This window comes from Musca autumnalis, unplaced genomic scaffold (assembly GCF_047663935.1).
Source record: "Musca autumnalis isolate F117 unplaced genomic scaffold, ASM4766393v1 scaffold_4, whole genome shotgun sequence".
Taxonomy (NCBI): domain Eukaryota; kingdom Metazoa; phylum Arthropoda; class Insecta; order Diptera; family Muscidae; genus Musca; species Musca autumnalis.
Window position 1 is genome coordinate 125,926,894 of NW_027411977.1, and position 25,842 is coordinate 125,952,735.

Genomic DNA, 25,842 nt, shown 5'->3' on the forward strand with positions numbered 1-25,842 from the left:
CGCGATTTATATAACATCTATGAACATTGTAGTTTCAGAATCCACAAAAACTTCCCAGGAGTATGCACCTCGCATTTAAAGTTGCTTCAAGAACACCGTGTTTAGTGTACCATATTATATAGAAACAAGTAAGAACGGCGTTAAGTTCGGCCGGGCCGAACTTGTTATACCCTCCACCACAAGTTGTATTGAAGTAAAATGGAATAATTAGTTTCTTTTCGTGTATGAAGAAGACTTAATACTAAATTTCAGCAATTTCGGTAAAACAATGTGAGGCACCATTCTATGTGGGCTATTTCAAAACGTCGATCTATACCGACAAATTTCTGACGGAAAGTTTTTAGGCTCAAAGAAGACTAAATACCAAATTTCCTATATTTCGGAAAGAGAATATGGCTAAAACTTAAAAAATACCGAAAATCAAGAAGTACGCTTCTATGGGGATATAGGAAGACGTGGACCTATACTGATAATACTATTCTGGAATATTTTATAACTCTTGGAAGACGAAATACCGAATTTCAGCCATTTCGGTTGGATATTGACGTCACAATCTTCAGTATTACGAAAATCGGGAGGTACCGTTCTATGGGGGCTATATCGAAACGTGGACCTATACCGACGAATTTTAGTCAGAAATGGGGCAATATGAAAGCGTGGACCTGTACAGACATATTTCTGGCGAACAGTTTTATTTCACATTGAAGACTAAATACCAGATTTCAGCCATTTTTAGTGGAATATTGAAGACACAACCTTCAAAATACGAAAAATCGGGAGGTACATTTCCATGGGGGCTATATGAAGGCGTGGACCTATACCTATACAAATTTAAACGGGGAAGTTTGAGTACCCCCAACGAAGTCTAAATACCAAATTTCAGCCATTTCGGTAGAATATTGAGGCCACAACGATCAAAACACCGAAAATCGGGAGGTACCGTTCTATGGGGGCTATATGAAGGTGTGGACCGATACCGACAAAATTCTAGGGGAAAGTTTTATACCCCTAAAGAAGACTACGTACCAGTTTTCAGCTATTTTGGTAGGATAATGAAGCTAAAACCTTAAAAATACCGAAAATCGGGAGGTACCGTTCTATGGGGGCTATATGAAGGTGTGGACCGATACCGACAAAATTCTCGGGGAAAGTTTTGTACCCCCAAAGAGGACTACGTACCAAATTTCAGCCATTTTGATAGGATAATGAAGCTAAAACCTTCAAAATACCGAAAATCGGGAGGTACCGTTCTATAGGGGCTATATGAAGGTGTGGACCGATACCGACAAAATTCTGGGGGAAAGTTTTATACCCCTAAAGAAGACTACGTACCAAATTTCAGCCATTTTGGAAAGATAATGAAGCTAAAACCTTAAAAATACCGAAAATCGGGAGGTACCGTTCTATGGGGGCTATATCAAAACGTGGACCGATATATCCCATTTTCAATACCAACCATCCTGCAAGTAATAAAAACTTCTGTACCAAATTTTGACTCTCTATCTTTAAAATTGCGAGTTGTATCTTGATTTCAACAGACAGACGGACGGACGGACGGACATGGTCAAATCGACATAGAATTTTATGCTGATCAAAAATATATATTCTTTATAGGGTCTCCGACGAATATTTCGATGTGTTACAAACGGAATGACAAATTTAATTATACCCTCCATATGGTGGAGGGTATAATTAGTTCAAATTGATATATATCTCCTATATATATTTTACATATTCACAGTGGTGTAGGGTATCATATAGTCGGACCCGCCCGACTATAATCCTTTTCTTTCTGGTTAGGTTTATATTAGGTTTTTGCGATTTTGCTTGGAAACCGCATGTCCTGTCGAAATGGGGCTAAAGAACATTTTGTAGCTGTGAAAAATCTCCAGAGGACTGACCGTTATGATTTGTTCCTAGGGTTTACCATTTTTGAGATGTAGAAGTTCTGGTCACATTTTTAGGTTTTTTTTTTTTTTTGTTAGGTTTTTACGATTTGCTTGAAAACGGTAAGTCTTATCGAAATTAGTTTAGAGAAAATCTTATAGCTGTGAAAATTCTCTATAAGATTGGTTTTTGTAATTTTTTCCTAGGTTGTACCATTTTTGAGATATATAAGTTTCAGTTAGGAAATTGCAGTCATGACCAACTTTTATAAGGGGACGATACAGTCAGTAAATTGACAAAATATGAACTTCTATATCTCAAAAATGGTAAAACTTACAAAAACATCATTTATTTGAAAATCCCTCCGGCAATTTTTTGTTTTTTGATTTTTCTCATCTATGAACATTGTAGTTTTAGAAATAAAAACTTACCAAGTGTAAGCACCTTTCATTTAAATTTAGTTAAGGCGCACCGTGTTTTTTATACCCTCCACCATAGTCTCTGGTAATCACTCTAGTATCCACAAAAATGGAGATAGGACGCTTAAATTTTGGGAAGGTGCGTCTTTTGTTTGCAGGCAATACAAGTTCGATGATGGACTATATCGGTCCGCGTTTTGGTATAGCCCCCCATATAACCGTACCTCCCGATTTTCGGTATTTTGAGGATGTTAGCTAAAATTTTTAACCGAATTTGCTGTAATTTGACATTTGAATTTCTCAGTGGCAACGAAACTTCTCCAACAAAAATTGTCAGCATAGGCCCATGTTTTGGCGTAGCCCCCATATAACGATACCTCCCGATTTTCAGCATTTTTATGATTTTAGCTAAAATTTTTAACCGAGCTAGCTGCAATATTATGCCCTCAATGGTCACGAAAATTTTTCACTAAAATAGTTAAAATAGGTCCATGTTTTGGTATAGCCCCCGCATAACGGTACCTCCCGATTGTTGGTATTTTGAGGATTTTAGCTACAATTTTTAACAAAACTAGCTGTAATTTGAAATTTGAGGTTCTCTGTGGCCACGAAATTTTCCACAAAATGCCTAAACATAGGTCCAAGTTTTTTCATTGCCCAATATAATGGCACCTCCCGATTTTCGGTATTTTGAGGATTTTTGTTACAATTTTTAACAAAACTAGCTGAGGTTCTCTGTGGTCCCGAAACTTCTTCACTAAAAATTTTCAACATAGGCCCATGTTTTGGTATAGCTCCCATATATGGTACCTCCCAATTTTCGGTATTTTGAGGATCTTGACTACATTGTTTGAAGGAACCACCCGTTATTTGACTTTTGAGGTTCCCTGCAGCTATAAAAATTGTGAATATAGATCGACACTTTGATATAGCCCTGTAGGTTTTACCTTTCACCTGGTTGAACACATTTTGTAGATTAAATTATATAATATATGCATTTGGGGTATCCATGGTAGAAAAATTTGTCCATCGAAAATTATGAAAGGAAGCTAATTATTCAATTTTAATATAGATTTTTTTATGGTGGAGGTTCGGCCCGGCCGAACGTAACGACTTTTTACTTGTTTTAAGCTTAAGTAGGTCTTTGCTGTTATATGGACAAAGGATTGTGAAACTGCAAAATCGAATTTAGGATGGGTTGCTTTCCAAAAATGGATATTAAAAATATTTAAGTATATAATTTCAACCAGAATTTTTTCTATCTACTGAGAAAATCTTTAGTTGTGTTAACAGCCTATTCTTCTTCTTTATTTGCGGATCCGTTATTCGGATATAAAGCGATCATACAATAGTATACATTACATTTATATATCATATGTACATGTTATGTTATTTTATTTTATGAAATTATAAACAGCTCTCGATTTTTAGCAGCATGTAGCAGATTTGTTTCATCTCTGTATCCTGTCCACTCTTGGATGTTACTTAGCCAGTATATCTCTCTTCTGCCTCTTGGTCGTTGTCCTTCTATTGTAGTGTTATTTCTTAATTTATTATCGGAGGTATTATTTATTAATCGAATGAATATAATTTATGCTGAACTGTCATATTAACATAAATAACAATATATCATTCCGTGTGAACTACCCTAATGACCATCACCTGTACGTTAAGTAGATCAGCTGACTATCAGCTGTAGTTTTAAGGATTGTTTTTGTTATGTTTAAAGATAGATTAAGGAAAACAAAAATGTTAGAATTAAGTACCGTTATATTTTGTATATAAGGACGATGAAATGGAAAATAAAATCAGAAGTCTTACAGAGCCTAAACTGGCTTTACAACTTCTAGAAAAGTTAAACTCAGCTCTTTTAATTCGAGCTTAGGCAACTAGTTGTGCCTACATAAACAACACCCTAGATTGCCAAGTGGCGTTATTAAGCGCCGGCATAAACCAGTCAGGCAGGTCAATATTAAGGTAGTCTCAACCAATGCCAAACCCTACCGCCAAACCTTACATGGCGATCCTGCCAAACACGGCAAAAGAAGATTCCGGCAACAACTCAAATAAGGAAGCTTTACCACAGGGTCCGAAAAGGCTGACAATTGAAGAATATTTAAGTCGTCAACAGAGGAGGAAAGAGGAAGAGTTAGTTCGTATCCCCCCTACTCAAAAACCGAAACATCGCAGAGGAGGCAAAATTGTACGCCTGCGCCGGCGTTTAGCGGCCCTTAGGGAGATTGTCAATGCAGATCCCCCACCATCGTGGCAGCGTTCATCTGAAATCTGGCAACAAATTGATGCCCTGGAGGCGGAATTAAGATGTATTAAGTTAAAAAACCAGAATAATAAAGCATAAGAAAGTTAAATGAAAATAAAAATACACACATAAAACAATTTTTATACATTTTATTGAAAAGAAGAAGAAGAAGAGTGTGAACAAAAAATTAAAATAATTGCATTTGCTTAAAAAATTGCACAATGTGTTCATAAATTGTCACTAAAATTCTGCTATTGCCACATAATTTTTAACGTTCATCGACGTAATTTATTTTGTTTTTAAAATAATTTATATATTTTAAAAACTTTTGAAATAATAAGAATTAACACACGAATTTATGAAATGTCTACCGAAACTAAGATGATAAACAAAAAGGTAAACAGCTGATGTATGAATACTTAATGAACGAGTACATTGTAACCGGTTTCTTTTAAGTAACCTATTCATGCAACCCTGTTTTTGTAGTTAGGGTTATAGCATGACCGTTAATTTTTAAATTTATATTAAGGGTCCTTTATACTTGTTGAATCAAACACATTGATTATTAGAATCAAATAATTTCAAAGAATTAAATGGAGATAGAGATTTGTATAGATGAATTAGAAAAATTAAAAGCAAATCTAAAAAAGAGTAAAAACAAAACATTCACGAAAAAATATATTGATGAAAAGTTTGAAAGATTAGAAGAGCTGAAGAATACGGTGGATGATTTTAAGTGTGTGAATGAGGATGAATATCTTAAAAAAGCAAAATTTAATGATTTGAGAATAGAAATTTCGGTATTGTTGAAAGAATTAAAGGTGAAAGAGGAAAAGATAGATGTTAATTTGGTAAAGATGGCACAGTTCGATATGTCAGTGGTTAGCAAAAATTTGCATGTATTCAAAGGTGAATTCACATTTTTGGAAGATTTTCTATCACAGACGGAGTTGCTGCATGAGTTAACACGGGCAGAAGATAGAGAATTGTTTGTAAGGTACGTCTATAATTTCAAACTGACGGCCCAAGTGCGGAGTGTTTTAGGTCGTGCTAATAAACCAAATACTTTTGCTGAGCTGCGAAAAGCGCTACAGGATGCTTATCCGAATCCAAGAACACTGCAGCAGTTACTGACTGAATTGGGAACTACCAGTCAAGGTGATTCTACAATGACATCGTTTAGAGAGAAGATTTCAGAACTTTGTGATGAGCTTGATCAGTTTGAGATAGCGAATTTAAAGAATCCTTCTAATGAAACTAAGGAAGCAATTTATAAGGTTACTGAGGGTATGGCTCTGAATGTCTTTATGAAGGGGGTAAACCCAGAATACCAACCAATTCTTTTAGCTAATATGCCGACGTCTTTGAATGAGGCGGCACAGAGATGTGTCACAGCTGAAAAGAGTTTAGGGCTAGATACAAAGAACGTGTTTGCAATGAAGAAGGTATACCCGAATGATGAAAGGAATCACGATAGAAGGGGTAGATACAATAATAGTGGTAACAGATACTCGAATAGATACAATGATAATACTCGATACGGTAACAATAACAATACTAGATACGATTACGGTACTCGAAACAACAAAGATAGTAGAAAACCTGGTTATGGAGGCAATTACGGTAACAATCGTTATAACAATTCTGGTCCAAGGAATTACGTTGATCGAAAAGGTGATGATCGAAATTATAACCAGGCAGATCGAAGGAACGGTGATAAGAATTATAGAGCTTTCATATGTACCACTTGTCAGCAGGGAAACTCAGACGGCCGGATGACGGAAGACTTCATCCAGGAGGCCCAAGATTAAGGATATTTAATATAACTTTGATGACAAACGCCTTTATATCGCTAAATTACGGCGATAAACGATTAACGTTTTTGATCGACACTGGAGCTGATGTTTCTGTTTGCAAGCATAAATTTCCTAACATTAACACCAACAATACTGCAAGTTTGACAGGAATAACAAGAGAAGCGATTCAATGTATTGGCACGTCAAATTTAGAGCTGGGAATCGACAACGAGGTGTTATTTCATGATTTTTATATAGTTAAAGAAGATTTTCCCATTCCTACGGATGGAATAATCGGGCGAGATATCTTATCTAAATATTTTTGTAAGATTGATTTCGAAACACTTACAATAACATTTAATGTTGATGACAGAGATGTAGTGGTGCCTATGAATTCTAGGCCTGCTCGGAAGAAACAAATGATGATACCAGCAAGATCTGAGGCAATTTTACCGCTTAATATGAGAGTAGAAGAGGATGGAGTGGTTCTTAACAAGGAGATAACGAAAGGAGTTTTTCTCGCCAATTGTTTGATACCGGCAAGTGGTAAGGTGCATGTGAAGATATTGAATACCACAGATAAAGACGTGAGAATGGAAGAGTTAAATTGCGAGGTCCATGCATTGAAAGATTACTATGTATTAAATGCCAGAGCTACGAAGGAGACTGATGATAAAAGGCTATCGGAGTTGCTTGGCAGTTTAGACATCGGTACACATGACACGAATGCCGTCCAATCAATCCGCACTATCCTTGAAGAATTTCAGGACATTTTTCATTTGCCTGGGGAGCAGTTAAGCGTAAATAATTTTTATACTCAGCGCATACAAACAACGGATGCTTCGCCAGTGTACATAAAGAATTATAGGCTCCCACAGACACAGGTCGAAGAGATGAATAAGCAGGTTGAACAGCTGCTCCAGGAAGACGTTATAGAGAATTCAGTAAGCCCGTATAATTCTCCACTGTTGGTGGTGCCCAAAAAGTCAGTAGATGATAAGAAGAAGTGGAGGTTGGTAGTGGATTTTAGGAAATTGAATGATAAGATTGTCAATGATAAATTTCCGTTAACGAGGATTGAAGATGTGCTAGATCGTCTTGGCAGAGCCAAATATTTTTCGACATTGGACATGACGAGTTCATTCCATCAAATCAACCTGCACAAGGATTCACGTCCGCTTACGGCATTTTCAACAACAAATGGTCATTTTCAATTCAAACGTTTGCCATTTGGGTTAAAGATTTCGTCCAATAGTTTCCAAAGGATGCTAACAATTGCGCTTAGCGGTTTGGACGCCTCCGCATTCCTGTATGTCGACGACATAATTGTTTTTGGAGCCGGGCTAAGAGACCATAATGAGAATTTGCGCAACGTGTTTGGAAGATTAAGGAAATTCAATTTGAGGTTAAATGCAGCAAAATGCAGTTTTTTAAAGCCAGAGGTTGTTTATTTGGGACATCTTATAACTGACAAGGGTGTGAAGACTGACCCAGCCAAGGATAGAGCCATTAAAGATTACCCGGTGCCTACAAATTCAGATGAGGTGAGAAGATATGTGGCGTTTTGCAATTATTATCGACGCTTTATTCCAAATTTTGCGGAGAAGGCGAAATCTTTAAATGCGCTTCTGAAAAAGAACAAAAAATTTGAATGGAGTCCAGAGTGTCAAAGAGCTTTTGAGACTTTGAGGAATTGTCTATTAGAACCTCCGGTACTTCAATACCCGGATTTTTCCAAGCCCTTCGTCTTAACGACGGATGCGTCCAATTGTGCTTTGGGAGCGGTATTGTCTCAGGGAGAGATAGGAAAGGATTTACCAATTTCCTACGCCAGTGCTACTCTTTCCAAACATGATATGAATAAGCCCGTAATAGAAAAAGAGCTGCTTGCTATACACTGGGGAATCAATTTTTTTAGACCGTATTTATATGGCAGAAAGTTCATTGTAGTCACTGACCACAGACCATTGGTATCCCTTTTTTCGCACCGCAATCCTTCTTCGAAGATGACAAGGATTCGCATGGACTTGAGTGACTACGATTTTGAAATTGTTTACAAGAAGGGTAGAATGAATACCAATGCTGATGCCTTATCCAGGATAAGCCTAAATAGCGAAACGTTGAAAGCGATGATTCCTACAACACCCGAACGGGACCGCAAAATTTTGGCCATTACCAGAAGCAAGCAGAAGCTTTTGAATAAACAAGACACTGATAGTAACAATAATCGTGATGACACCCCTCGTTGGAAGCCTGATCGTCCTTCGATTTGGGAATGTACATCACTCACTGATGTGAAGAATGTAATGAAGATAAGGTTTGTACTGCGGAGAGATAAGATAAACCCAGTACTTGAGATAAAGGATGATGTTATTACTGCAAGTTACAGTGAAAATCCATTGAGCACTGAGTTGACATTGGAGAAGCTGATAGCAACAGCGCGTGAGAAAGGAATAAAGGAGCTAGCATTGAGCATGGGTGATGAGATATTTAAATCCAGACCCATTGAAGAATTTAGGACACTATTTGGCAAATTGCTCAGGGAGCACGAAACAGATTTACAAATATTATTGTATAAAGATCCTCAAAGAATTGATTGCAGAGAAACACAATACAAGTTGATAACCGAATTTCACGATTCAACACATGGAGGGCACATGGGTGTGAGAAAAACTATATTGAAGCTGAAACAACGCTATATTTGGAAGAATATGTCCAAAATGATTAAAAATTATGTTCTTAACTGCCCAAGGTGCAAAATAAATAAACAAACCAGGCATACTAAAGAGACAATGACGTTAACGCATACGCCTACAACTAGTTTCGAGGTAGTGTCGGTTGATACAGTAGGACCATTGAGGGTATCAAATGGTTACAGGTATATATTAACTGTACAGTGTGATCTTACTAAATTTGTAGTGGCTTGCCCTATGGAGGCTAAGGATGCGAGGACGGTAGCAAAGTCGTTAGTAGAGAACTTCATTTTGGTTTACGGGCATTTTAAAACTCTAAAATCAGATAACGGTACGGAGTTCTCAAATCAGTTACTAGCTGAAGTATGTCGTTTGTTACAAATTAAGCAAGTGTTTAGTACTCCTTATCATCACGAGACATTGGGTTCCGTGGAGCGAAATCATAGAGTTCTTAATGAGTTCCTGCTAAATTTTTCCAAGGATGATGAATGGGACGCTTGGATACCATATTTTACGTTTGCATATAATACCACACCACATGTCGACACGAACTACTCACCTTATGAGTTAGTTTTCGGTAAATTGCCATGTTTACTAAATGACGAAATAACAACAGAAACAAGATTTTATAATATAGAAGACTATTATAATGAGATGAAACAAAGGCTCAGATTCTCCCTTTGTAAAGCAAGAGAGTATTTGGAGAAGTCAAAAATGAAAAGAATTTCCAAAACCGAAAATTCTAATCCATTGAAATTGATTAAAGGCGATTTAGTCCTATTGAAATTAATGAATAGAAAGAAAAATCAATCACCGTACTTAGGTCCATATAGAGTTATCAGTACAGATGGAGTTAATACTATAATAGATATAAATGGAAAGATGAAGAAATACCACAATAATATATTGAAGAAATGGAATCAGAATTAAACTAATGAATTGTTGCATGTTTTTCCTACAACTAAGCGATGTAAAATAATTTTTCATAGAGTAAAAATTATTTTTTTTATAGGGTGAGGGTGTAGTGTTATTTCTTAATTTATTATCGGAGGTATTATTTATTAATCGAATGAATATAATTTATGCTGAACTGTCATATTAACATAAATAACAATATATCATTCCGTGTGAACTACCCTAATGACCATCACCTGTACGTTAAGTAGATCAGCTGACTATCAGCTGTAGTTTTAAGGATTGTTTTTGTTATGTTTAAAGATAGATTAAGGAAAACAAAAATGTTAGAATTAAGTACCGTTATATTTTGTATATAAGGACGATGAAATGGAAAATAAAATCAGAAGTCTTACAGAGCCTAAACTGGCTTTACAACTTCTAGAAAAGTTAAACTCAGCTCTTTTAATTCGAGCTTAGGCAACTAGTTGTGCCTACATAAACAACACCCTAGATTGCCAAGTGGCGTTATTAAGCGCCGGCATAAACCAGTCAGGCAGGTCAATATTAAGGTAGTCTCAACCAATGCCAAACCCTACCGCCAAACCTTACACTATGTTGCATTTAATAATGCATTGTATAAATCTGTATTTGTCATTTCTCATCAGGTGTCCAAGGTATGCGATTTTTCTCGATTTGACCGTGTGTAAGAGTTGCCTGTCGACATGCATTCGTCTGAGAACTTCTTGGTTTGAAATGTGCGATGTATAGGGTATCTTAAGTATTCTTCTATAGACCCACATTTCAAATGCTTCAATTCTTTTTTGATCTGCACTTTTGATGGTCCAAGTTTCTACGGCATATAATAGTATAGACCAAATATAGCATTTGACGAATCTTATCTTGGTTGCGAGACTTAATTCGTGATTTGTAAGTGTTTTTTTGTATTTAAAAAAGGCGTTTCTGGCCATCTCCACTCGGCGCTTTATTTCGTTTGAAATATTCCATTGATCGTTAATTGAAACGCCAAGGTATTTAAAAGTTTTTACACGTTCGACAAGTTCATCTTTAATATTCAGTGACGTTTCATAACTTGCATCTTTCCGACTAACAATCATGTATTTTGTCTTTTTTATATTTATTTTGAGACCATATGTTTCACTTACGTACGTGAGCTTGTCTAGAAGCTGTTGTAGCCCAGATATACTGCCGGCAATAATTGTGGTATCATCAGCGCACCGTATGTTATTTATAATTTTACCCTGAACTCTTATTCCAATTCGTTCTCCTTCGATTGACTCATGAAATATTTTTTGGGAATATATATTAAAGAGGAGCGGTGATAGTATGCACCCTTGCCGGACTCCTTTTGATATGGGAATGTCGTCAGTCTGTTCACCATTTATTTATAACAGCCTATAAACTATTATAATTGTATCAATACAGTTATGTGGCAGCTAAAATCACTTATTATTTATTAAAAAAATGTATCGCCTGTTTCACTAAGACTATTCGAATTCAAATACGTTCGAATTGCTACCAAACTCCTGTTGTTGTAAAAAAATTTTGTTTGATTGAAAATAAAAACAATTCAAATATTTTTGAAAAAAAAAAAAAACAAAAGTTTGGTACTACTCGAATCGTCTTAGTGAAACCAGTGTTCGAAAATAAACACTATGGAATCGTACCGTACCGTTCTGTACCGTACCAAGGTGGATAGGTACACTACGATAATGTACCGTACCGGTACACAAACACTAAAAAATATTTTAGTGATACTGTACCGGAGCACAACGAAAATCTTACTGTACCGACTGCGGTACACAACGATTTTTAGTGTACCGACTGCGGTACGCTACGATTTTTTAGTGAACCGACTGCGGTACAGTACGATTATCGTAGTGTACCACTGGTCGGTTCACTAAAACATAACGTACCGGTAATGTACCGCACGTGTGTTTTTTTTTTTTGTAAATTGTGATGAAAAATTATATGTTTGATGTTTTTGAGAGTAAGGGCAAGAATAGTAACTAAAATTCAACATTATATAAATTAAATGCACGAATGTGGTAAATTCGGTCGGTATACGAATTTTGAGAAGATTAGTGTAAAATATGAAATTAGCTAAAATTTCCAATCAATACATATTTTAATAAATTCTATAAGAAGTTTTAGTGAACCACTATTATAGTATTAGGTTTAAAACCCATATTATTAATGTATGTATTTCTATTTACTCGCTTTGAGAAAATTTTATTATGGGCTCATTAGGGTCCTTGTAGTCAATGTACATATTAAAACACTGCTTTTTAAATATTATTTGTTCCCTAGTTAAATAATTAGACAGTTTTTACAAGTAAAAAGGGGTGATAATGCATGTATCATAAAACCATTTCTTTGAATGGAAAATAATAACGTTAATATGTTGGTGTCATAAGGATATTTATTTGCGGCAAAAGTCAATTCATAGAAAGGTTATGTTTGTTGTCCAATCCACATGAACAAACAAAACAGCCACAGTCGGATCACTAAAGATTGAGTCTCCAGCTAATATATTTTAAAATTTTAATATGTTTATTCTGTTGAAGTTTTAATGTTGATATGTTTGAATTAATTAAAATAAAATTGCATAAAACATAAAATCCGTTTGTAATAGGTAACAAAAAAATGGTAAGAATCATGGCACAATTACACAGGTAGTGGCATCGTAAAAATTTGAATATGTTATGTCAAAACTTTCTTTATGTTGTTGGGGAAATTACAACAAAAATAATTTTTTTATAAAGTGATTTTACTTTTCATATTCGATCAGCTGGTGTGATACCACTACCTGGTAGTTCTGCCATGGTAAGAATATGAGAAAAATGCCTCAAAAACTCAAACTTTCTGCTGGTAGAATACGTTTACGTTTGTCCATAATTTAGATAAGAACAGCTATAGATTGACAAGTGTACTTCATTTATTAATATATTTAGTAAATTTCTACTTTTACCCATATAACGGTACCTGCCGATTTTCGGTATTTTAAAGATTTCTACCACATTATCCCACCGAAATGGTTTAGATTTGGTATCTAGTGTCCGTTGGGGTTATACATGCATTCCTATAAGAATTCGGTACAGGTCCACGTTTTTATATAGCCCCCATAGAACGGTTCCGCCGATATTGATTATTTTGAAGGTTGTAGCCACGTTATCCAACCGAATTAGTTGAAACTTGGCATTTAGTCTACGTTGGGAGTATAAAATATTCCGACGGAGAATTGTCTGCACAGGTTCATGTTTTGATATGACCCCCATAGAAATGTACCGCCCGAATTTTGCTAATTTTGGATAGATAATAATAATAAAAAAATAATAATAAACTTTGTTGCAGCTAAAACTTTACAAATTTGTTAAGAACTATATGTACTAAAAATAAAATAAAAAATCTACGCGCCATCCCGCGACACTCCCTACTAAATAGCTTTAACAAAGTACAGAATTTGAAAGAAAAGCGGATGTCACGTGATTTACATATGTGTAAAATCCGAGTTACAATAAATAACATATTATATAAAATATTTTTTACTCACCTGTCTTCACGAAAAGCTTTAAAATTACTTTGTAGGAAGACTGCATACGACGATCGCAAATTTACTACTAAAATATATTATAAAAACCAGTCCATAATTTGTGAACAAAAAATTAAACGTTATTCCGCTTTGGCTGATGTAAAACAAATTATTTTAACTGTCGTTAGATTCTGTGGACACCTTAAATCAATACTGCACCAATAATTTTTACATAGGCGTATGTGATTTTTTTCAGTTTTGGCGCGCTATATCTGTATTTTTCCACTGTTCGTTTGGCCCAAAAAACATCAATGTGACACCAACACGTGCCTTATTACTTTATACAAATATTTTTGATATACATATGTATATAACACAATTATGGGGTCAATTTATATAGTCTTCCATAATAAAACAAAAAACCATTAAAAATTTTACATTTTCTCATAATTCATAAAAACACATGTATGTTACATTACAGATATGTATATTATTTTCATTGTTCCAACAATACGAACTACGAATTTTTACTGCTTCGTCCTTTTCAGTAGTACCACAAAGTAACAGGCAAAATTCTCGTTGATCGTCCACATTACCTTGCTATGAATAGATTTTCTGTTATTGGTGCCGCCAATAATAATGATTTTGCTCGAGGGGATTTTTAAACATCCTTATGACGTCAATTAGTAACCTCATACTGGTGTTATGATAAATACATTCCATATTGAAAAAATCATATTAAAATTTGTAATTTGGCTACAAATACTTTTAAATGTGTAAATAAACATAGCTGGGAAAAAAATCTTAGTGATGAACAGTACTGTTCGCTACAAACAAAATAGATGGTATTTTTTTATTGGTACTGGTAATATTAATGTGGATTGTATAGCAAATATTAAATTTTTCTGAATAATCTTTTTCCAAAAAATGCTAATGACATCAAAATAGTAAAATTATCCTTTACTCATTCATGTAAATGATTTTATAATTCACGATTTTTTTAAACAACATTATATTTTCTAGTAATTTTCTCGATATTTATAAACGATTAAAATGTAATTAATTTATACAATATTGAATTTTATTTATTATACTTGCCTTCTTTCCCAAGAAAACATATAACAATTCATATTTCCTCATAATAAAAAAACACATGTGTGGTACATTACCGGTACGTTATTTTTTTAGTGAACCGACCAGTGGTACACTACGATTTTTTAGTGTACCGACTGCGGTTCACTACGATTTTCGTTGTGCTCCGGTACGGTACGCTAAAATATTTTTTAGTGGTTGCGTACCGGAACGGTACACTAAAATATTTTTTAGTGATACCGTACCTGGTTCGGTACGTTATTTTAGTGTACTGTTTCTTTTCGAACACTGAGTGAAACAGGCCATTATTGTTATGTATATTTTTACAGTGTTTTATTTAACTTGCTTTGGTGTGTGTTTAGTTCAAATCTGGTAAATCGTTTTTAACACAGTTGCAGTTTACCAATCGAACTAAAACATTGCACACTTTTCAGATGTGAATGACAATACATGACTATGAAATCAAAACCAATGTTGGTCCATTTTTACACTGTTTTACAGTGTTTTATCTAATTTGCTTTTCAAATCTGGTAACTCATTTTTCACATAGTTGCAGTTGACCAATTAAACTCAAAATTTGCACACTTTTTAGATTTGGATGACAATAAATGAAAATGAAATCAAAACTAATATTGGTCCATTCTTACAGTGTTTTACGGTGTCTAGCTTGACCCCCTTTTCAAATCTGGTAACTGATTTTTAACATGGTTGCAGTTGACCAATCGAACTAAAACTTTGCATACTTTTCAGATTTAGATGACAATACATGAATATGAAACCAAAACCAATATGGGTCCATTGTTTCCTATAGCCCCCATATAACGGTACCACCCGACTTCTGGTATTTTGAGGATTTTGTCTTCATTTTTACCCCGAATTTGCTGTAACTTGGCATTTGGAGTTCTCAATAGTCCAGGAACTAAAAATTGTGGACGTAGGTCAAGGTTTAATATAGCCTCCATATAACGTTACCACCCAATTTCAAGCATTTTAATCTACATTTTCTGCATTTGGGGTTCTCAGTGGTCAACAATATTTATTTACTAAAAAGTTAAAAATAAAAAATAATTTAAAAAAAATTAAGTTTCAGTGTTTTATTTAGAAATGCACTTAAAACTAAAAAAAATAAAATAAAAAATAATTGTTAATGAAAATGAAATAATAGAAGCATTTAATAAGGTTAAGTCTAATTCAATTGGCTTTGATAATATCTCCATTAAATTTTTGAGAGTAATATATCCCTATATTTCTGGAATGATCTTGCATCTGTTTAATTACATCTTAATGTCATCTAATTTCCCTTCCAGTTGGAAAGTAGCAAGAGTCGTGCCCATTCCGAAATCTAGCAGTGTGTCGTGTCTGGAAGATATGCGACCTATATCAATAATGCCTGCATTGTCGAAGGTGATGGAGCATATAATTAAGAGTCAAATGCTCATTTCTGTTGATAATAAAATTTCCGATTCTCAATATGCTTTTAGGAGGGGTCACAATACTACTACTCTTCTGGTAAACCTAACTGATAGAATTAGAGCATGTGAAAATGATAATAAAATGAGCGTTCTGGTGTCCTTAGATTTAACCAAAGCTTTCAATTCGCTGTGTTACAACATGATGATTATTAAACTGAAACAAGACTATAATTTTTCTATTATAATTATTTTTTAGTTTTAAGTGCATTTCTAAATAAAACACTGAAACTTAATTTTTTTTAAATTATTTTTTATTTTTTTATTATTTTTCTCTTTAATGATATTTTAAACAAAACTATATTTACACTATATACATACATACATATATGTTTCTGCATATATAAATTCATATTTTTAATTATCAAAAATACATACATATATTTAAATAAACCTCTTTTAATTTTTGCCGTCTCTAGAGTTTACTGCTAACATTTGCATTATTCACACTATTGTCACTGTCATCAAGTGTCCAGCTATCCAATATAACCGGTCGATGTTGTAAAATAAATGGGGTCAGGTGTTTCGCTACCTCTTCGGCGTTATTCAAGTGTAAATGGTGTGTCGTATTTTCCACTCGAACATAATGAAAATGAGGATTATTCGCTCTGAGTATATTCACAAGTTCTTCATCCTCTGGAGCCATATAACTGCGATCTCCTGCACGAACAACAATATAGGGAATGTTGCGTATACGTTTAGCCAATTCTACTGCCAATTTGTGTTCTGCCGAAACACGAACGTTATATTTGATGCGTGGATCTCGTGAAAAATAAAATTTTTCAGGATGCAGTTCTGATTTGGCTATGCTGCGGTTTAGCAAATGCTTACAATACTGTTTCTCCACCGATTTGTTAGATCCCCTGTATAGAGCCTCTTCTAATTCATCATATGAATAACAGGGTGGCGTCTTACTGCTCCATTGTTCTAGCCGTTCATTTTCAATTAACAACTTCTCAGTTCGGATGTTCATTATTTGTATTTGACGATCAAGTGAATTGTAATAATCTTTGATTAAATCGATTTGTATCAACATATCCACCATGTGCGGATTGAGGGCTGCATAATGATAAATAATTATAGCTCCCATAGAGTGGCCCATTAAGGACACTTTTCGCCATTTGTATTCCTTGACGATTCTTACAATTATAAAAATGTATTCAAAAACATGATATGTTATGCCCGCCGGAAGTTTAGAGGATCTCCCATGACCTGGAAGATCTATACACAAGATACCAACGTGCTTGGGTAGAAGAGGTATTAAACGATCCCAAGTTCCCAGGTTATCCACCCAACCATGTAGTGCAAGAATCGGACGTACTTTACGATTGCCATACCATCGGCCGACCACTTGACCCCATGGCACATCGATTGCTATATCTTCAAACTGTAAATAGAAGAGCAACAGAGATAAAATTAAAAAATAGATTTTGTATTTTTTTTGTTAAAGACGGGTCAGTAATGTTGCTGCCTACGATGTCTTGTATTGAATTCAAAACCATCTAGCTGGATGACACCATAACTCTCAAACGGATCAATGGATTCGGTCCTAAATTTGCCGTTCGTAATATTTTGTCCGAACTTAGTTTAAGTTCAAAGTAGATCCACACCTTTCGATACCTACAACCCCACTTAAAGTACTTAAAGTACAAAAATATTCGCTAACATGGTACGCGACGTCTCATAAAGCGAGCAATGGATCTCGTAATATTTTGTCCAAACTTAGTTTAAGTTCCAAAATATGCCATATCGGTCCTCTCCTTAGGGTGACTCCTTATAAAAGTTCAAAATTGTGGTTTAAGTACAGTTTAAGGTCTCTTCGAGGATCCTTTGGAATTTTTTACAGAAGTTACTCCTTGTGTTCCTTTTAACAGGGAAACTATGTTTTCCATGGGCAAGTCCATGCTTCCTGATATACAGGTCCACTCGGCTCTAAATTAAACGGTGACCAACTGAAATAACTGGGGGACGCGATATTTATTATATAGAAAACGCGATATTTATATTTATGGAAAAGAATGACTCCAAAAAGAAATGCCGAGGGTACACCTCTGCCGACTGACGCTTGTTTACTTGTTATATCTACATTAGAGGTCTAAATTTGGCATTTGTGGTTCTCAGAAGTTAAAAACTTTTTACCCAAAATTGTCGAAGTAGGTCAACGTTTTATAAACCTCCCGATTTTCGGTACTTTTAAGATTTTAGCTCATGTTCTCAGCGAAATGGCTGAAATTTGGTATTTGTTCATCGTTGGCTACAAAACTTTTGTCCTGAAATAAGTCGATGCAGGTACACGTTTTGATATATAGAGCGGTACCAACCGATTTGTGGTACATTAAAAGTTTTTATCTTCGTTTGAGCCACAAAACTGCAGGTCAATGTTTTGATATCCACCAAAGGACGGTACTTTCCGATTTCCAGAATTTTTAAGGTATTATCTGCATTATCCAACAGAAATAGGTGATATTTGGTTTTTAGTCTTCGTTGTAGCTATAAAACATGTCTGCAGTGAATTGTAGGTATAGGTATACGTTTTGATATAGCCCCATTAGCAGGTGCTTCCCGATTTTTATACCCTCCACCATATGGAGGGTATAATTAAATTTGTCATTCCGTTTGTAACACATCGAAATATTCGTCGGAGACCCTATAAAGTATATATATTATTGATCAGCATAAAATTCTATGTCGATTTGACCATGTCCGTCTGTCCGTCCGTCCGTCCGTCAGTCCGTCCGTCCGTCTGTCTGTCTGTTGAAATCAAGATACAGCTCGCAATTTTAAAGATAGAGAGTCAAAAATTGGTACAGAAGTTTTTATTACTTGCAGGATGGTTGGTATTGAAAATGGGATATATCGGTCCACGTTTTGATATAGCCCCCATAGAACGGTACCTCCCGATTTTCGGTATTTTTAATGTTTTATCCTACCAAAATGGCTGAAATTTGGTACAAAGTCTTCCTTAGGGGTATAAAACTTCCCCCAGAATTTTGTCGGTATCGGTCCACAACTTCATATAGCCCCCATAGAACGGTACCTCCCGATTTTCGGTATTTTGAAGGTTTTAGCTTCATTATCCTACAAAAATGGTTGAAATTTGGAACTTAGTCTACGTTGGTGGTATAAAACTTTCCCCCAGAACTTTGTCGGTATCGGTCGATGCCTTCATATAGCCCCCGTAGAACGGTACCTCCCGATTTTCGGTATTTTGAACGTTGTGCCCTCAATATTCCAACGAAATGGCTGAAATTTGGTATTTAGACTTCGTTGGGGGTATTCAAACATCCCCTTTAAATTTGTCGGTATAGGTCCACTCCTTCATATAGCCCCCATGGAAAGGTACCTCCCGATTTTTCGTATTTTGAAGGTTGTGTCTTCAATATTCCACGAAAATGACTGAAATTTGGTATTTAGTCTTTAATGTGATATAAAACTGTTCGCCAGAATTATGTCTGCACAGGTCCACGCTTTCATATTGACCCATTTCTGACTAAAATTCGTCGGTATAGGTCCACGTTTCGATATAGCCCCCATAGAACGGTACCTCCCGATTTTCGTAATACTGAAGATTGTGACGTCAATATCCAACCGAAATGGCTGAAATTCGTTATTTCGTTTTCCAAGAGTTATAAAATATTCCAGAAGAGTATTATCAGTATAGGTCCACGTCTTCCTATATCCCCATAGAAGCTTACTTCTTGATTTTCGGTATTTTTTTTAGTTTTAGCCACATTCTCTTACCGAAATATAGGAAATTTGGTATTTAGTCTTCTTTGAGCCTAAAAACTTTCCGTCAGAAATTTGTCGGTATAGATCGACGTTTTGAAATAGCCCCCATAGAATGGTGCCTCACATTGTTTTACCGAATTTGCTGAAATTTAGTATTAAGTCTTCTTCATACACGAAAGGAAACTAATTATTCCATTTTACTTCAATACAACTTGTGGTGGAGGGTATAACAAGTTCGGCCCGGCCGAACTTAACGCCGGTCTTACTTGTTAGAATTTTAAAGGTCTTAGCCACATTATCCAACCGAAGTAGCTGACATTTGGTATAAAAGTTTGGTTTGGGGGATTAAAACATTCCGGCAGAGAATCGTCGATATAGGTCCACGCTTTGATATATGCCCAATAGAACGGTACATCCTTATTTATTCTCCGTTGGAGCTATAACAAAATTCTGCACATAATTATCGGTATAGTGTAGGACACTATAATTAAACGTAAAATATAATATATTCTGTAAAGAATATAAGTTACTTGATTACTACGAACCATAAAAACCAAATTATAGCTAATTTGGTCTGAAAACGTAGAAAAATACGTGAAAATGTCCGAAATCCGTCATATAGGGTCTATAAAAAATTTGGACCTATGTCCATAATTTTTGATGGAGAAGTTTCTTTTACACTGCCAAAGTATAGCTAATTCGGCAAGAGAATGTAGCTAAAAACGTAAAATACCTCAAATCGGGTAGTACCGTTATATGGAAGCTATTCCAAAACGTGGATCCATGTCCACATCTTTTAGTTGAAAAGTTTTTGGACCACTTCTAATCTTTAATGCCAATTTATAGCTGATTCGCTCAGGAAAATGTAGCTAAAACCTTCAGAATATCTAAAATCGGGTTGTGCCGTTATATTGGGGCTGCAACAAAACGTGGACATATGTCTATATCTTTTGGTGGAGATGTTTATTGATCACTGGTAACCCTAAATGTCAAATTATAGCTAATTTGGTTTAAAAATGTAGCTTAAACGTCAAAATACCTGAAATCTGGCAGTACCGTTATAAGGGGGCTATACCAAAACGTTGACCGATATAGCCCACCTTCGAACTTGATTTAAGTTAAGACCACAGACTCATATCTCTATCTCAACTCATTCGGTCGAATGGTAAGATTTTTATTTTTAAGGAACGTTAAAATAAGTCGTACAACGCTGAGCTATTTTATTTTTCTTAAGGTAATATATTTTAATTATATTTTAGTAACCTAAGGCAGACAGAAATAAGTATTCGCAGAAAGATGCCTAAGGTTGATTTGCTAAATTTTCTTTTTAGTAAAATTTGTGGACATGGGCCCACGTTTTGGTATATCCCCTATATAATCGGACCTCCACTGAAATGGTTTTAATTATTTTTTTTGGCAAATTAACCAAATTGGTATCAAAATATTCCATATTTTTGCTGTATTTTGATAGTTTGGTGCTTAGGATTTAGCAAATATCCCTCCAAAATATTATCGACACATGTCCACGTTTTAGTATAGTCCCCCATAAGATTGTAACACCGTTCCTGTTTGAGACTTCCTGGAATCAGTGGTACTTGCAAAATTTGTGACTTTATTGTGCATACATACTCTTCCTTTAACCTCGGAGTAGAACGGGCCGATAATCTGTTAATACACATTGGTAAACTCACCATCTAATTATTATTAAATTAATCACATTTACATACATTGGGATTAACACTGCAAATCTTGGGGTTTATTTCTCTTTGTTTTCAAACACACATAGAAAGCAATGTTGCTACACCACACCTAAACAGAATGTAATTGACCTCTGATCTCATTTTCTATACATGCATATTTTAAATTTGGAATGAAGAGTTTAAAATTTGGGCTTAGCGATAGTTTCGATTGAATTTCATTTTATGAAAGTCATTACACACAAATAAATATATATATGTATGTATGACCTTGTTCATACGTACCGGTACTCCAACTTCGTGTTTACCCATCATCTAGGTTTAAGTTTTGTAATTCTTTTGCACCTTTATTTGTATTACTTATTACAATTAGATACCACAATTTATTCAGCAAAATTGCACAAATAAATAAATTAAATACATGAAAACAACGAAATTGCAACTTTTACTTTGGCCCGCTATTGTTTATCTAATAGCGAACGCCTGAATACGCAAATAAACACTCACCAAAAACAGCTGGCGTATCTCTTAAGTTGTACATTGAACTAATTCTAACATGTCTATTAATCAACCTTGCTCTTCTTAGCAGAACTGATAACATTAGTATGTTAAGATAATCTGGCACAGTTCTCTCTTCCTAGGCAGCTAGACTCGGTGTTGCCAGTGTTGGAAATATTTTCCCACATGGGGATATTTTGTTAAAATTGGGGAGAACAAAACTTATTGTAAGTATGTATTTCGGAATAAATATTTACTAAGGTGGGTATAACTCAAAGTGGAAAAAATATATGCCGAAATTTTTTTAGCTGGCACTGCCCTTACTTGTTTAGTTTTGTTAGATTTTAAGATTTCCAAAGTTTGAGCACAATCGGAATATGTTGACACGTGTCACTGGGGTTTCGAAGTTAAGTTTTTTGGGACCAAAAGCCATTTTTCATGAAATCGCTCTACAGACCACACTTATTGTCCAATCAATGAAAAAAATACCGGTTCTTTGTTGAGGTTAAAAAAACTAATACTACGAAAAATTGTGAAAATTGGGTGATTACCTCAGACGGAAGGACGGACGGACATGCATATATTGACTCAGAATTTTACCCTGATCAAGAATTTATACTTTATAGGGTCGCAAATGATTATTTTAATGCGCTACAAAAGTTAGAAACTTAATATACACTCTACCAGATATGGGCGCGTGCCTAAAACATTAGGCACGAACATGCACGAACACGGAACAAAATTGTTATGCACATTCATACACAAACACGGCGGTTTTCGAGAAGGCACGAACACGCACTACTCACGGCACGGCACGCGCCCACCTCTAGCATGAACGCAGATAAAACTAATGTTGAAGAATTTTGCTTTTATCCATATTGTAGCAAGTCTTTCATTCACTGGAGTGGAGCTGGAGACCAGATGTTTTAACTTCCGACTAACTACAAATTCGCAGCCAAACTCATGCTTTGTGTTCTGGCAGCTATAATACAGTGCGTCACCTTTAGGTGTTGTTGTGATGCTTTTCCCAATCCATCGTGTTTCCTGTATGGCAGTAATGTCGGTCTTCTAATTTTCAACGCGTAAGCTGCACCTCCTTAAAAGGTTTGCGTGGCTCGTCAACTTTAGAGAGGTTTTTTTTATTTTCTTTCGTTTTTTTTTCATAGTAAGCTGCTCTTTTTTCTAGGGGAGGGTTACTAACCCGACGCCCAAACCCAAGTTTTTAACGTTCCTATGGGGTGAACGTGCGGCACATGTTAGCTCACTACCTTTAACGCGTGTTAAAGGTAGCTCCCCAGGTGACACCACCGGGAGGTCAGTGTCTACTTGAGATGAAAGAGGGACCAGGGCCGTTCCTTGGTATATTTCATCCCATACGTCACCCATCACGACTCTAATTTTCATAATTTAAAGGTTAGATTTTCCACTTTCATTTTCAGGCTTTGCTTTTGACAGGTCCCTAAACAAATCTGTGATATTGGTCATTGCAATTCAAATACCAACAAGTAAAAACGGCGTAAAGTTCTCCCGCGCCGAACTTGTTATACCCTTCACCACAAGTTGTATTGCAGTACAATGGAACAATTGGTTTCTTTTCGTTTATGAAGAAGACTAAATACCAAATTTCAATCATTTCAATTGAATATTGAGGCCACAACCTTCAAAATACCGAAAATCGGAAGGTACCGTTCTATGGGGGCTATATGAAGGCGTGGACCTATACGACAAATTTCATATGGGAAGTTTTTTACCCGAAATTAAGACTAAATACCAAATTTCGGCAATATCGGTGAAATCTTGATGCCACAAACTTCAAAATACCAAAAATCGGGAGGTACAGTTGTATGGGGGCTTTATGAAGGCATGGTTTATTGTGGCCACAACCTTCAAAATACCGAAAATCGGGTGGTACCGTTCTGCGGGGGCTATATCAAAACGTGGACCTATATAGCCCATTTGCAATACCAAAGATCCATTTGCAATAACAAACATCCTTCTTAAAAATTGCGAGCTGTATCTTGATTTCAACAGACGGACGGGCATCGTTATATGGACTTAGAATTTTACCCTGATCAAGAACATGCATACTTTATAGGGTCTCCGATGAATATTTCGATGTGTTACAAACGAAATGAATAAATAAAACGTTTATTTTTCTCTATATATCTAAGTCTTTCTTTTGTCCATTCCGAAGCCTGAATATTGTCCGACCATCAAGAAAATCAAGAAGAAAATTTCATGACGATCCTATCAAAACTGCGACCTATACCATGATTACAAAGATCGATTCAGATCGTCGAGACATTACTTTTAGTACATATAAGCATGGGTTTACGACCATTATTTCGTCCATTTTGGGCCAACGCCAATTTATATACCCTCCCCACATAGTAGTGTAGGGTATAACAAGTATTAAAGCATTCATTTTGGCCGGGCCGAACATTTTATAGCCCTCAACCATGAAATATTTAGTTTTCTTTCTTGGTACTTTCGTAACCATTGTCCACAGTTTGTGGAGGGGAGGTTTTCTGACAGCTGGGAATCCAAATTACGTAACAATTGCAGCAAATTTAGCTATGTATGTCCAAATATTACGAAATTTGTAATGTGTGACGGAATTTGGTCTAGAAAAGAGTTTACCAAATTATATTGATATCGGTTCAGAATTGGATATAGCTCCCATATATATCTTAAAAAGTCGCAAAAAAAATAATTTTTACATAAAAAAAATTTTCCCGGCGCTAAATGGGTTAACAATAAATATAATTTGTTAGTCACTAATAACTTTAGTGCGATGAGGGTGATCCATTTAGAGGTTCCAACTTTCTTTAAAGAAGAAAAAAAAAACACAGAAAAATCAAATTGAATGGGGAATGTTTATTGTCATTTGAAAGGACATTCGATGACATTTATTTCTTTTACAGATTATGTCAAACAATTATTGACCGAGGCTACGTCTCAGACGGTCCATCCGTTGAGTCCAATTTTCAATGAATCGTTCAAGCTTTTCGTCTGGTAACTGGAGAATAGCACGTCGGATGTTTTCCGCCAAGACCGGAATCGAAGCTGTTTTATCCACATACAATTTTGACTTTACATATTCTCACAGGAAAAAATCTAACGGAGTGATATTAGAGGATCTTGGCGACCAATCGACTGGTCCAAATTGTGAAGTGGCGCCGTTTTGTTGAAACCAAATATCGCCGAGGTTACGAGCTTCAATTTCAAACATCAAATAGTCGGTTATCACGGTGCAATAACGGTCGCCATTGACGATGAAGTCCTAACCGGCATCATTTTGAAGAAATAGGGTCCAACGATTCCACCGACCCACAAACCGTTGTTTTTCCTGGATGAAGTGGCAGCTCTTGAATCCTTTTAAGTTGCTCTTCTTCCCAAATGTGGCAATTTTGCTTCTTTACATACCTATCAGGCCAGAAATATGCCTCATCACTGAACAAAATTTGGCTCGAAAAACACTCCCCACATAACGAGAATTTTCGTAATAAAGTTAAACGATTTGTAAACATTGTCCTATGATAAAATGTCAGACAGTACTAAACAAAAATAACATGAACACGTGACACGACTCACGCGTGATCTGTCAAAAAAAGGCTATTGAAAAAATACCTCTTGTTGGATTACCTGTTACTTAGAACTAGATATGGCAAAACGATAGCGTCGACTATTTTTTAAAAATTCTATATCGATAGATAGTTTTGTCTATCGATATTATCGGATTAAAACCCCCTTACCTAAAATCTATTGACATTAATAGAAATTACGCTTTTCGATTTTGTGGATGTGAGAAAGTAATGGTGATGACAAATTAAACAAAAACATCTAATTTTCGGA

The 25,842-nt window shown here is 35.5% G+C and overlaps 1 protein-coding gene across 1 annotated transcript; it reads right to left on the reverse strand.

Moving 5' to 3' along the window:
* Nucleotides 1–16,398: 16,398 nt before the first annotated feature.
* On the reverse strand, nucleotides 16,399–21,999 carry LOC141404390 (probable serine hydrolase). The gene is made up of 2 exons (XM_073987969.1): nucleotides 21,775–21,999; nucleotides 16,399–17,450 (listed from the first exon to the last, which is right to left on the reverse strand). Exons 1-2 carry the CDS (start codon nucleotides 21,802–21,804, stop codon nucleotides 16,479–16,481), a joined length of 1,002 nt encoding a protein of 333 aa, XP_073844070.1. The 5' UTR covers nucleotides 21,805–21,999; the 3' UTR covers nucleotides 16,399–16,478.
* Between the last annotated feature and the right edge of the window lie 3,843 nt (nucleotides 22,000–25,842).

Bases quoted from the DNA above. Each gene is read 5' to 3' on its own strand.
- LOC141404390 (XM_073987969.1), bottom strand. From the start codon at position 21,804: ATGATGGGTAAACACGAAGTTGGAGTACCG. The intron at 17,451-21,774 runs GTACGTATGAAC...TTCTATTTACAG, and splicing joins AACACGAAGTTGGAGTACCG to TTTGAAGATATAGCAATCGA.